The sequence below is a fragment of the Otolemur garnettii genome, unplaced genomic scaffold, assembly GCF_000181295.1.
Source record: "Otolemur garnettii isolate 467f Iridium unplaced genomic scaffold, OtoGar3 scaffold00155, whole genome shotgun sequence".
In the NCBI taxonomy this organism is placed as follows: domain Eukaryota; kingdom Metazoa; phylum Chordata; class Mammalia; order Primates; family Galagidae; genus Otolemur; species Otolemur garnettii.
This window is the reverse complement of record NW_003852550.1, coordinates 1,979,068-1,991,840: the sequence shown is the minus strand read 5'-3', so window position 1 is coordinate 1,991,840 and position 12,773 is coordinate 1,979,068. Positions and strand designations below refer to the sequence as shown.

Below are 12,773 nucleotides of genomic sequence, written 5' to 3'. Positions count from 1 at the left end.
AGGATCATAGGCACCCACTACAATGCCTGGCTACTTTTTTTTTTTTTTTTGAGAGATGGGGTCTCACTCTTGCTCAAGCTGGTCTGGAACTCCTGAGCTCAGGCAATCCACCCACCTCAGCTTCTCAGAGTGCTAGGCTTTCAGGTGTGAGCCACCACACCCAGACTGATACACAAACCCTTTTTACATAAATATTTTGAGTACCAATCTTTACAATCAGGGAAGCATCTTATAGAACAAAATTTTCTGTATTAAATACCAGGTATAGAATTGATGGCAAATGAAATAGTTTATTTCCAATATTATTAGTATAATCAGCAAAATTTTGCCTAATAGAATCTTTTAGTACCGAAGGTGTTTAATTTTCATAAATACTGAGTTTGTTGTCTGAGGTAGTAAATAGACTTTGTGGATGTAAAAGAATACTCACGCTAGTTCTTCAAGAAGAGTCCTTCAGTGAGCAGTACAGATGGAACTAAGCCATAAGCAATTTGTAGGCTTTTGGCATTTAAATGAAATAACTTGTTAACAAGATTTAGATCACTGATTGATATAATCTAAGGATATTAATGTTCTTGGCTGTTGATCAAATGATTACCTGTTTAGGAACAAGAAACCTAACATAAATGAAGCTAATTCAAGGTCAGCAGATTCCAAAATGAATCAAAAAGGTGACAATTTAATTGTAAAGCTTAACTGAGAATATAAGATGGAAGAAATAGGTCAATGGAAACGGTGGGAAAGTTTACATTCTGAAATATTATAGAAAATTTACAGTTGTAGTGAGATTCTATGAGTTTCATGGTAAATTGTGTTAACTACATGATCTTTGAATTCATAATTTAACTATATGATGCCCATTTGGTTTCCCAATTCTCAGCCGCACCAACTACAATGAATTCCTTACATGGCTGTGTCTGCTGCTGTTGCCATACTCTGTTACACTATAAAGCCCACAAATCAACTTTGTCCGCAAGACTGATATACTAAGAGAATTCTATACTTTGGGGTCTATGGCTCCAGCTTCACAGTTGCATTGACTGCCTGAAATTGAAAGCCAAAATTTGTATGTGCACTTTTCTTGGGAAGAAGATTCATAGCTTTTTATCAAATTCTCAAGGGATTTGTGATTCCCCAGAGGGTTAAGAATCCCTGGTTGAGGCTCACCCCCTGTGGCTCAAGCAGCTAAAGTGCAAGCCACATACATCTGAGCTGGCGGGTTCAAATCCAGCCCAGGCCACCAAACAACAATGACGGCTGTAACCAAAAAATAGCTGGGTATTGTGGCAGGCACCTGTAGCCCCAGCTACTTGGGAGGCAGAGGCAGGAGAATCGCTTGAGCCCAGGAGTTGGAGGTTGCTGTGAGCTGTGATGCCATGGCACTCTACCCAGGGTGACAGCTTGAGGCTCTGTCTAAAAAAAAAAAAAAAAAAAAAAAAAATCCCTGGTTGGGAGAAAAAAGAATACTGAATCAATTCTCAGAAGGTGGGGATTCTACAATAGTATATGGTTCTACTAACAGTTTTTAGTTTTTAAGTTTTTCCATCCATTTCCACCATAGCCTTTAAGAAGGCAGAAATCATCTCCAGTGTATACATGAAAGAATGCCCAGAGCTAGAGAAACAACTAGTAGTAAAATCTAGCATTCCTGGATCACAATTCATCTTTTTGCCTCTATTCAAAAACAGTTGACCAAATGGAAGGCATGCTGGCATTTTGATAGCAGTCTAGTGGTAATGTCTACCATGGTGTTTTTCTTAAATTGTCTGTGACCTAAGAAATAACATATTGGGAATATTTCTTAGTTCCTGATACAAAGCTCCTAAATTCCTTGGGATTTCCTAGATGATTAGGAGCCTCTTTTGTTCCAGTGAAGCATCTTGTTGGGCTCCTGGATATCTTCAGAATGAGGGCTGGTAATAACCAAGCCTTGATTAGAAGCTTAGAACTTTCATTCGCATCCCCCATCCTCCAGGGAGAGGGAAGGCTGAAAATTGAGTTAATATCTACGTGATGAAGGCTCCATAAATATCCCCAAACTACAAGGTTTGGTGAGCTTCCAGGTTGGTGAACACATCATGTGCTAAGAGGGTAGAGTAACCCAACTCCACGAGGACAGAAGCTTCTGTGCTCGAGATCCTTCAAGACCTTGTCCTATGATAGCTCTTCAGATGTATCCCCTGTAATAAACTGGTAGAGTGTTTACAAACTGTGAACCATTATGGCAAATTATCAAACTTGAGGAGGAGGTTGCAGGATTCCCCAAGTGGTACACAAGTTGGATAGAGGTGAGCACATAATGGTTGCAACTGGCATCTGAAGGGGAAAGTCTACTGGGAAGTAACCCTTGACCTCTAGGGTCTACTAACTCTGGTTAATGTCAGAATTGAACCAGATTGTAGGACACCAGTTAGTGTCTGCAGAGAAGTGAATTGCTTGGTGTGGAAACCCTACATATTTGATGTCTTAAGTGTTGTGAGTAGAGGAATAGTTTTCCTTTATTAGCATATCGGTTTTGGTTTCCTGAAGCTCTCATTATCATCTCTGAATTCTTTGTGTTTTTTAAACCAAAGCTTCAAAGACAAGTAGGATTATTGCGTCTTTGGTTTGAAACTTTTATGAGGCCCTCTAACCAGTTTTCAGCTTGTAGACACTATAAAACAACTTTTTGTTACTAAAACGTGGTTTTGTTTCATTGAAATTAGTAGTTTGGTGCAGTTGAAAGAGCATTACACTTGGAATCAGAGAATTTGGATCCAGTTTTGACTTTGTGTAATGTCAGACAGATTATTTTACCTTTCTTTACTCAGGGGATCTCTGGGGGCCAAGAGGGAATATGTAAGAATGAACCAGCTATCATGAACCGGCCTCCCCAACCAGGAATGTAATCCTACATCACCTCCCACCTCTATCTCCATCATTGTTAGGAGTGAGCCATTGTGTGTGTTCTAAACCTCAGGTGTACTGGAGTTGAAAAGGTTAAATATTACTGATCTCAAAGTTCTAGCTCAGAAATTCTTGCTGATCAAATTTGAGTCACATGCAAGCCAGTGTAGAAGCTGCACATAGTAACTTCTCAGCGTGCAATATTAAGGGAGAAAGTCATCTGGTGCTCTAAAGGGCATAAAAGATAATCAGTCTATGTGGTTTCTCAGCTCTTAGTCAAGAATTACTATGTGTTTGTCTCTTTTCATCATAAATCACTGTAATTTTGAAGCCCTCTCCAGTGCAGTACAAAAATTTTAGCCTTTCTCTCCTGTAGTCAACACACTATTGGTGTTAACACACAAGAACTTGTCATAGCGAAACTGTGTACTCCATGGCTCTGATTCTGCTCACCACTGTACCATCAGCAGCAGCAACAGTCCTGGTAGTAGTCCAAAGGGTGACTGAATAAACAAATGAATTGAGACAGTCTAAGGACCTACAGCCAAAAAAGGCTGTTCTGCTGACCTTAGAATACACTACTTGCTCTTTTTTTTTTTTTTTTGAGACAGTCTCACTCAGTCTCCCTAGGGAGAGTACCACGGTGTCATCATAACTCAGAGCAACCTCAAATTCTTGGGCTCAAGCAATCCTTTGGCCTCAGCCTCCCAAGTAGCTAGGACTATAGGCACCCACCATGATGCCTGGCTAGTTTTTCTATTTTTAGTAGAGATGGGGTTTCACCTTGGCTCAAGCTGATGTTGAACTCCTGATCTCAAGCAATCCACCCGCCTTGGCTTCCCAGAGTGCTAGGATTATAGCTGTGAGCCACCATGCCTGGCCTTCTTTCTAAATGCAGAAAAAGAGATGAGAGAAGTTCCCGGAAATCCCTTTGAGTGGTCAGAATGAACAGTGAAGAACCCCAAGTCTGGCTTGAACTTAGATTGGTACTATCCACTTAAATTTTAACTACTTGTGGCAAAATAAATCAGTCCCCTCTCTGAGAATTGTGTTGAGGGGTGGTGCCTGTGACTCAAAGGTGTAGGGTGCCGGCCCCATATACCAGAGGTGGTGGGTTCAAACCCGGCCCCAGCCAAAAACTGCAAAAAAAAAAAAAAAAAGAATCAAGAGAATTGTGTTGAAAGAACTTGGTCAAAGCTTAATCAAACTATTTCCTGACCCAATGATGAATAAATGGGAAAACTCCATTTTGTTCCTTTATTGGAAAGCTCTTAAACATGAGCTCTCTTTTTCTGCTTAAGTGACACTCATTGAACAGAGTTTTGTTATGATTCAGCATCTTACAGGTCTTAGGATTCATCACAAACATAAATTTATGGTATATTACAGATGTCATTGACGAGACTGGGATGAAGTTGCATTGACCCAGAGTAGGTTGAATGGAGGATAACATATGGTTTGATTTGAGGGGGACAGAGGAGGCTCCCTTTCCCAGAAACATCTCTCCTCTGGATTGTTTCAGTACCTGAAATTCCATTGTTTTGCCTCTTTGGATTATGGCTTATCTGTGTTCTAGAGTCCCCTTTGAAAGGTAAATACTTTCATAGGGACTAACTCATTTATGAACCTGGCTGAGATCACTGGAAGCTGAAAGATCAAATTCACTAAACAAGGACAGGTGACAGGAAACCTACCTTTTGAAATGGTGGCAAGGGCAGAAGTAGGTCCTGAGCAATGAGTCCTACTTGAGGGATGTAGAACTGAGTGGGTCACTGAGCTAGTAGGAGCATGAGAATCTAGGACAGTGGTTCTCAACCTTCCTAATGCCGCGACCCTTTAATACAGTTCCTCATGTTGTGGTGACCCCCAACCATAAAATTATTTTCATTGCTACTTCATAACTATAATTTTGCTACTGTTATGAATCATAATGTAAATATCTGATATGCAGGATGGTCTTAGGTGACCCTTGTGAAAGGGTCGTTCGACCCCCAAAGGGGTCACGACCCACAGGTTGAAAACTGCCGATCTAGGGTATTTGGGGGAAAAAACGCGCCACAAGGCCAGGATGGGAGCTGAAAGGAAAATTCCAAAGGTACCACTTTCGATTAACCTCATGTACTTCCCAACTTTGCCCAGCAAGGATTTCTACCTGGGAAACATGCACTTGTATTTTTAAGTCCAGATTTTTCCATTTATTCATGTCAAATAAATTATGTTGATTTCAGCTCATCTTTCAAGCTATTGAGATTATTCCTAATCTTGATTCTATCTTACAGCGTAGTAGCTATTAACCCCAGGAGCAAGTCCTCCACAAATTTATGAAGTGTGCCTTCTGTGTTTTTATCTACGTCACTGATTCTTAATCTTGGATTTGGGGAGTTTCTAATTCAAGGGTCCTCAAACTTTTTAAACAGGGGGCCAGTTCACTGTCCCTCAGACCTCTGGAGGGCTGGACTGCAGGCCCCGGGACGAGTCAGCTGCTAAACAGGATAGGCAGTGGCAGCAAAAACACCTGGCAGACCAGATAAATGTCCTAGGTGGGCTGCATGTGGCCCGCGGGCCACAGTTTGAGGACACCTGTATTCATCTAAAACTGTATGTGACACTGTGAGTATAAGCATTTTTTTCAGTGGAGAGGGATTGAGAGTTTTTGGCAGATTCTCAAGGTGATTCATGACCTACCTCAAAAAGGGTTATAAGCTACTGATCCAATTATTCATAAGTATTTTTGTAAGTGCTTGTAAGGATAGAACTCTGTAAGACTGTCAATAGTGCCTTCTTTCCTGGTCAGCACTGATCCATCAGAAAATTTAGAGCATAGTTGTTGGCTATTACATGCCAGTATCTTTTCTTGTGATATGCCTTCATCATAAAAGTAGAAGGGAAAAATGAATTCCAGCTACTTGGGCATTCTGGTAATTGAGATGTTTACATTGTTGCTTAGTTTTTAAACTTGAAAAATTAGATCATTCTTAAGACCTTCTTCACTGGCTCAGCAACCATAGTACAGTGGTTATGGCACCAGCCACATACACTGAGGCTGGCGGGTTCGAACCCACCCTGGGCCAGCTAAACAACAATGACAACTGCACCAAAAAATAGCTGGGTGTTGTAGCAGGTGCCTGTAGTCCCAGCTACTTGGGAGGCTGAGGCAAGAGAATCACTTAAGCCCAAGAGTTTGAGGTTGCTGTGAGCTGTGACACAATAGCACTCTACCAAGGGCAACATAGTGAGACCCTATCTCAAAAAAAGACCTTCCTCATCTTCTTTATTTTGCTTCCAGTCCCCATCAGGCTACAGGATACCATATATCATAGTAGCATATTTAGTCTGTGAATAGAATTATAGGTACTTCAGAAATCCCTGAGGTTGGCTGAAAATTGACATATCAAAGAGAATACATAAGTAAAAGCTTTCTAGCTTTTTTCCCATGGCTATGAACAAGAGTAATGTTAATTTCCATTTCAACCCACCTTAAAACCTACAAGACCTTACCTCAATGTGTGTATGCAGTGACCTACATAAAAAGGAGTTTGCAATTCAAGAAAATCATTTACATAAAATCTGAATGTGGTAAGTTAGATTAAAATGGATTCACCTTAGAAGGAAGTCATCCCCTCTGTATGAAAGTAAAGAAATGACAAAAATAAGAGGTCCAGGGTCATGGTGGGATTGCAGGAGGGGGCATGACTGAACATTTTTGGTTGATTGAAATGTTTTCCTCTAGATGGATGTGGTGGTCTCATGGGTGTGTACTTTATCAAAATCCATCAAATTGTACACATGAAATGGGTGGTTTATTGTCCGTAAAGTATACATCAACAAAGTGGTTTATAAAAGGATTTAACTTAGGAGTCATTAAAATGAGATTTTATTTAGTATTATTTATTGAGCCTTAAAGTAAAATTTAACATATGATTCATTTCACAAGTGAAAAAGTGAATTTACCTATAAATTTCCTCAAGGTGGGATGTGGGTGAAATATGATTGCCCAAAGCTTTTGAACAGGGGAAAAAGAAGTGATATCAATGCATTTTAGTTAATATTTAGCATTTATACAGGATCAATATCTCTATATTAATGTTTGAATGTGCCAACATTAAAACATTATTTACATAATCAGTTAAGATTATCTAAAATGGATCATGTGTGTTCATTTGGAATACTTTCCTAGGCTGCTCTTCAAAGTAGATCACATCAGACATCATGATAACATAATAGCTCATTCAAAGCTAAATGGTAATGTTTGCTTATACATTATTTGGCATTTATAAATTGGGGTATTTAAAAGAAAATTGCTAGGCTCAGATAATTGGATACCAGGGTAACTCCTTGGGAAATCTAACATGATGAATGGAGTATTAATTACAAGACCTGGTTTTAAATACCAGGGACCAATTGATATATATCTTTTACACATTATCCTCTGTTATTTTTGGAGAACTTTTTTTCAATCTATGACATAATGCTGGCGAATTCTTTCCTTAGTGCTCAATATAAAAATGAATAGGGTAGCCCTGACCATCCTAGGAGTAATCCTAGTAATATTGAATTTAATTAATGCCACCTTGTCAATAAGATTTTCTGAAATATAAGTACTATTATAAAACTCTTTCAACTAATTTAGAAATCACTCGCTTTGTCATTTGTTAGACTTACATGTTAGTAAAATTGTAAGTATTCTGGTAATACAGGAACCCTTGTATGTATTTAGTAGTTAGTTACCTTGCCATGTTGATTCAGGATTTGCGATAGTAATGAGCACTGTGTTAGAGGAGGGTTGATCAACATGTCAGGCAGAAGAGGGGGCTGGTTAGTTCAACAGAATTGTAAATGCCAGTAATGGGTTCCTTCGTGATGATGCTGGATTGGGGCCACCGGCCTATGCCTTAACCCCTCAAATTTTCGTCATCACAGAAATGCTCAACTATAATCCCAGGATCTGGCTCTGACTCCATTTCCAGATCCAGATCTGGCTCTAGATCCAGGTCGAGATCAAGCTCAGTGATAGTAAATGGCTCTAATCCTGAGGCCATCTCTGCGATGTGTGCGTGCTGGTCTGGTCCCAGGATGGTGACAGTTGTAGGTGGTAGAGCTGCTGCTTCTAATTGGATGATGTTTTCTCTTGGCATTGCTTCACCCTCTGTACCTTGGTTTTTCGTTGTCATTGGTCTGCAAGAAAGAAGCCCCAGAAAAGAATAAGTTAGGGAAATGCTAACTTTGAAATTTCATGTGGAGTCAAATGCTCTGTAGCATAAGTGACTTATGGGTCCCAGACTGCAGGAAGGCTGTTATTTCTCTTATTCTGACTCACTGTCAGGTCATATGTCTCTATTTTGGGTTCAGGAGGGTCAGGTCTCAACAATAATGAAAGTCCAAGAAAGACAGACCATGATGATAGGATGAGAGTCTAAGAATCTAATTAGGTCTTTGAAGGCCAAATACATAGCTCTGATGCATCTCCATCTCCCACTCCATGTAGTACAATGCTTGGCACCAGGTGTGTACCCAATACATGGTTAAGAGATGGGCTTTGGACAGGGCCACATTCTGATTTCTGTGGGCTCTCAGCACTTTTTACTCTGTGGGCCTCTTGTTCCATTAAAAATATATATTTAAAATTATATTTGATGAGTGTGTTATTATAAAGGCCAGTATGTTGATATTACATATTAAAACGTTTTCTTGGACCTAAAAGGGTTGTCACGATGGTAAAATCAATTGATATACATAAGGTGCTTAGAACAGTGTGGCACCCAGCACTCAATAAGTGGTAGTCATCATCATTCTTTTTATAAAAGCAAGGAGAACAAGCAGAAAGATACCTCTGATAGTGTATACTAAAAGGAGCGCTTAGGAATTGCTGACTGAACGAGATATCCCTGAGAAATGTTTGTATTCAAGTAAAGAAACCAAAATGAGGGCTTACTCAAGTTCAGTAGTGGCTTTAGAAGTTCTCTTCCTTTCATTTGCCTTGGTCTTCTTCCTTGCCAAGCACACAATACAGAAGATAATGGCAGCACCTCCCACGGTTCCTACCACGGCCCCGATAATGATTGCAATTTCTTGATCTGGAGGACACAAGCAGATGGTCAATAAAGTAGACCATATCGTCATTTCATATGTATGCATTTGTGAGCAGTGGGGAATATTTGGGGCATTCACATAGCAAGGAAGTGACCTGCATAGGCTAGAAAAATAGACACCCCTAGAACGCTGCCAGTTGGACCCATAGTGGGAGAAGAAAGAAGACTGGCCTGACTATGTAGCTTAACTATTGACATTTAAACACATAAAGAACAAAATACACAAATTTGGGGGAGGCAGACTTGCTTTCAAAATAGGGTTTAGAGAAGAGAGTCTAAAGTGTGCATTTGCTTAACCAGTGGGAGAGACACCGTGGAGTTGTAATCCAGTCACCAACGATATACCTCTGTTATAGGCAGGGACCTTTCACCAGGCTTTCCTGGAGTATAGGGGAAACAGGTCCTTAAAAGCCTTCTCCCCCACAGCATCCATGCTCATCAGGGCATTCTGGCCACTAAGAAAGGATACGCCCATTTCAATTAACAGACATCTGGTTTATTATGTCAGTCTATGGAAAAGCTTAATCGATGTGAGTCAATCCAGCTGAGCACCAGACCTTCAAGTCCTGGAACACCATGTCTGGGTTATAAAACAGCCCACCCCTATCTGCCTCCCCTCAAACAAGGGTTGACATTATATTTGAGATGAGAGGCCAGTTGAGTTGCCTGGTGCATAATTTTAAAAATCAAGTAATTCTACTAAATTTCTCACAAAACAGCAGTCCTCTGCCCCATTCCTTCCCATCTCTTGATTCCATTCACTAAAGGCCACCACTCTTAACTCTTTCTTTTTAATTTTCTTGCCCTGTGTTATGATTGCTCCGATATAGCCTGTCTTTTTGTTTTATTAATTTATTTCAGATTAATATGAGGGTACATACGATTTGGTTACACTGCATTTATTTGTAAGATAAAGTCCAATTTGTAGTCGTGACCTTCCCCCAGGAAGTGTGCCATTTACCTGTACATGTACCTGTTAGGTGAGAACTTGCCAAACCCTCTCCCCCATTCTCAAATTTGAGTTTTTCTCTTGTGTACACATTGTTCATAATCTACAAGTTTCAACTTAGTACATGGGATGCTTGATTTTCTGTTCTTGTAATGCTTTACTTAGGAGAATGTTCTCCAAATCCTTCCAAGTTGTAACAAAAGATATAAAATCTCCATCTTTTTATGGCTGGATAGTAAATATGCCATGGTGTGTATATATATATATATATATATATACCACAGTTCATTAATCCATTCACATGTTGATGGGTACTTGGGTTGTTTCCACATGTTTGCGATTATAAATTGGACTGCTATAAACATTCAAGTACAAATATACTTATAATAAAATGACTTTTTCTCTTTTGCATAGATAACTAGTAATGAGATTCCAGGCTCAAATGGAAGGTCTACTTTTAGTTCTTTGAGGACTCACCATACTTCTTTCCATAAAGGCTGTATTAGTTTGCAGTCCCACCCACAGTGAAGAAGGTGTTCCCTTCTCTCTGCACCCATACCACATCTATAACTTTGGAACCTTGTGATGTGGGTCATTCTCACTGGAGTTAGGTGATATCTCAAAGTGGTTTTGATTTGTATTTCTCTAATAATTAGAAATAATGAGCATTTTTTCATGTTTGTTGGCCATTCATTTGTCCTGCCTTTTCTAATTTTCATCATTTCCTTTTTATTTCCTACTCTGGAAGTTGAGCTCTTTTGCACCAGTCCCCTCACGCCGCACCTCCGTATTCTGCTAATAAAATTCTATCACAAGTTTTGGTTAAATTGAAGTTTGCAGCATTATGACTATTGAAATATTGTTCACAGCTGAGGAACAGTAACTAGGATTCTTTCTTGTACAACATTTTAACAATTTTCCCCTGGGGTTAATAAGTGCCTCATTTGTTTAGTTTTCTTTTTAAATGCATTATCACTAATCCCGACATTTCCACAAACCATTAAACCCCTCTCAGTAGATTCAAATACATTAGATCATCTATCAGTTCCTCATGGATTTTCCCTCTGAGACATGCCTTCTGGAGTTCTCCACCCTCTTCTCCCAGCATGGGCCTAATGCCCTTCTCTGCCTGCTGTTCTACTGTCATCCCTCAACATCTCTATTGTACAAGAAATAGGCTTGTCAAGTTCTTTTAAGATGCCCCTCAAGTAGGACTTGGTCCATAAAAAGCTATCCCCAGTTCTATAATTGTCCCCTTTTTTGGAGTCCTCTGGGCCCTGTGCAGACCTCTAGTACAGCATTTAGTATATTTGAGTTCCTTGAGTGTAAGACATATTTCTTCTTAATCTCTGTATCTCCATCACCTAGGACCATCCTTGGCATATAGTAGATACTTAACAAATGCTTGAGGAAGGAAGCAAGGACAGAAAGGAGGAAGGGGAAGGGAGGAAGGCAATGCTAGACATCACTAGAAAGAAGATTAGGAAAGAAGCGAGGCTGCCATCCAGATCCTAGGTGCTTCTACATCTGTAGTATGTTTGTGCCCCTAGGAAGGCAAAAAAGGATTGGGGGAGAGCTAAAGAAAGACAATGGAAATGAGGTAGGGAAAATTGATGAAAGTGACATGAGAATGAAGGAGCAAGGTTCAGGACAGCAAAAGGAAGAAAGCTCAGCTGCGTCGGAAGAGCAAAAGTCCAGTGGAACTTGCCACCCTAAATATGGCATAGATTAAAACTACAAATTCAAAGTAAGTTAGGAAAAAATGACAAGATACTGTCGTCAAGTGATCCTCAAGTGGTATGGTGAGACATCCCTTGTGAGGCTTGCTCCTGGATCAGCCCAATTTGACAATTCCAGGACCCTTAAGTCCTGTGGTCAGCGAGTGTGTAAGTACTTTTAGATGAGAAGATTGAGGTTTAGAGGCACCTCTGCTCTGCCAGTGCTGGATGACATTGGGCAAGTCATTTATCTCCCTGAGCTTCAATGTACTTTCAGTGAAATGAGGCTAACAACCTATTCTGCCTCCCTAATAGAGAGGGTTTTGAGAAGATCGAATGAGATAATGCTTGTACAGCACCTGGCCTAGTCTCTGGCATATCATTTGAGCTCCACAAATATTAACTATTGTGCTTGTGGGTGTGAACGTTATTATTGCTATTATTGTTGCAGGCAGATCTTAGCAAAGCAGTTAAGAACTAGAAAGTCTGCAAGCTACACGAGTCCCAAAACTACAGCATCACCTGGATTCACCACCAGCCTCAGAAAGAGAAATTCAGCTTGGTATTATCCATAAGGTTGTTGTTTTAATTATTGAATGGTAATACCAACTTTCTAGATTTCATGAAGCTTAAACAGATTACTTTTTGTAAAGGATTTGGGGCAGTGTGTGGCACCTATTAAGTATTAGATATTAAGATAGTCATTCATCATATCAACCTACAAATGAAGCCCACAAAGCTGCAGAGAAGCAGGAAGCACTAAGCAGGAATCCTAATTAATTTATTGAGCTGACAGGCCCAGACTCCTGTACTTAAGAAGAAGCTGTTAAAGATGTATGGTCAACTCACGTGAAGTAGTTAGATCAATTTCACAGGAACTGTTGCCAAGGCTGTTGATAGCAGTACACTGGTAATAACCTTGTTCAAAATTTGTTACATTTCCAATAACCAAAGTCCCAGTGGTTGGGTCTGTTGAAAGAAGGAAATAAACTTTTGAGATCTCTTATGTGAGAACAGATCATACCAGTGTTACAGATCATTCAATGCCAACCCCCTTTCTCTCATTTGTGTCCCTTTTATGTGATGTCCAGGGTTCAGCTAGACCCCTGGGGACTGTTCCAAAGGTAGCCT

At 40.0% G+C, this 12,773-nt stretch overlaps 1 protein-coding gene across 1 annotated transcript in view; it reads right to left on the bottom strand.

The window, feature by feature from the left end:
* Nucleotides 1-7,602: 7,602 nt before the first annotated feature.
* VSIG1 (V-set and immunoglobulin domain containing 1) overlaps nt 7,603-12,773 on the bottom strand; it is a 32,078-nt gene continuing 26,907 nt past the window's right edge. The window contains exons 6-8 of the mRNA XM_012811362.1: nt 12,492-12,611; nt 8,819-8,960; nt 7,603-8,061 (exon numbers count right to left, since the gene is read on the bottom strand). Of these exons, the coding sequence (XP_012666816.1) occupies nt 7,779-8,061; nt 8,819-8,960; nt 12,492-12,611 (545 nt within the window). The 3' untranslated portion in view covers nt 7,603-7,778. The remainder of the gene's footprint in view (nt 8,062-8,818; nt 8,961-12,491; nt 12,612-12,773) is intronic.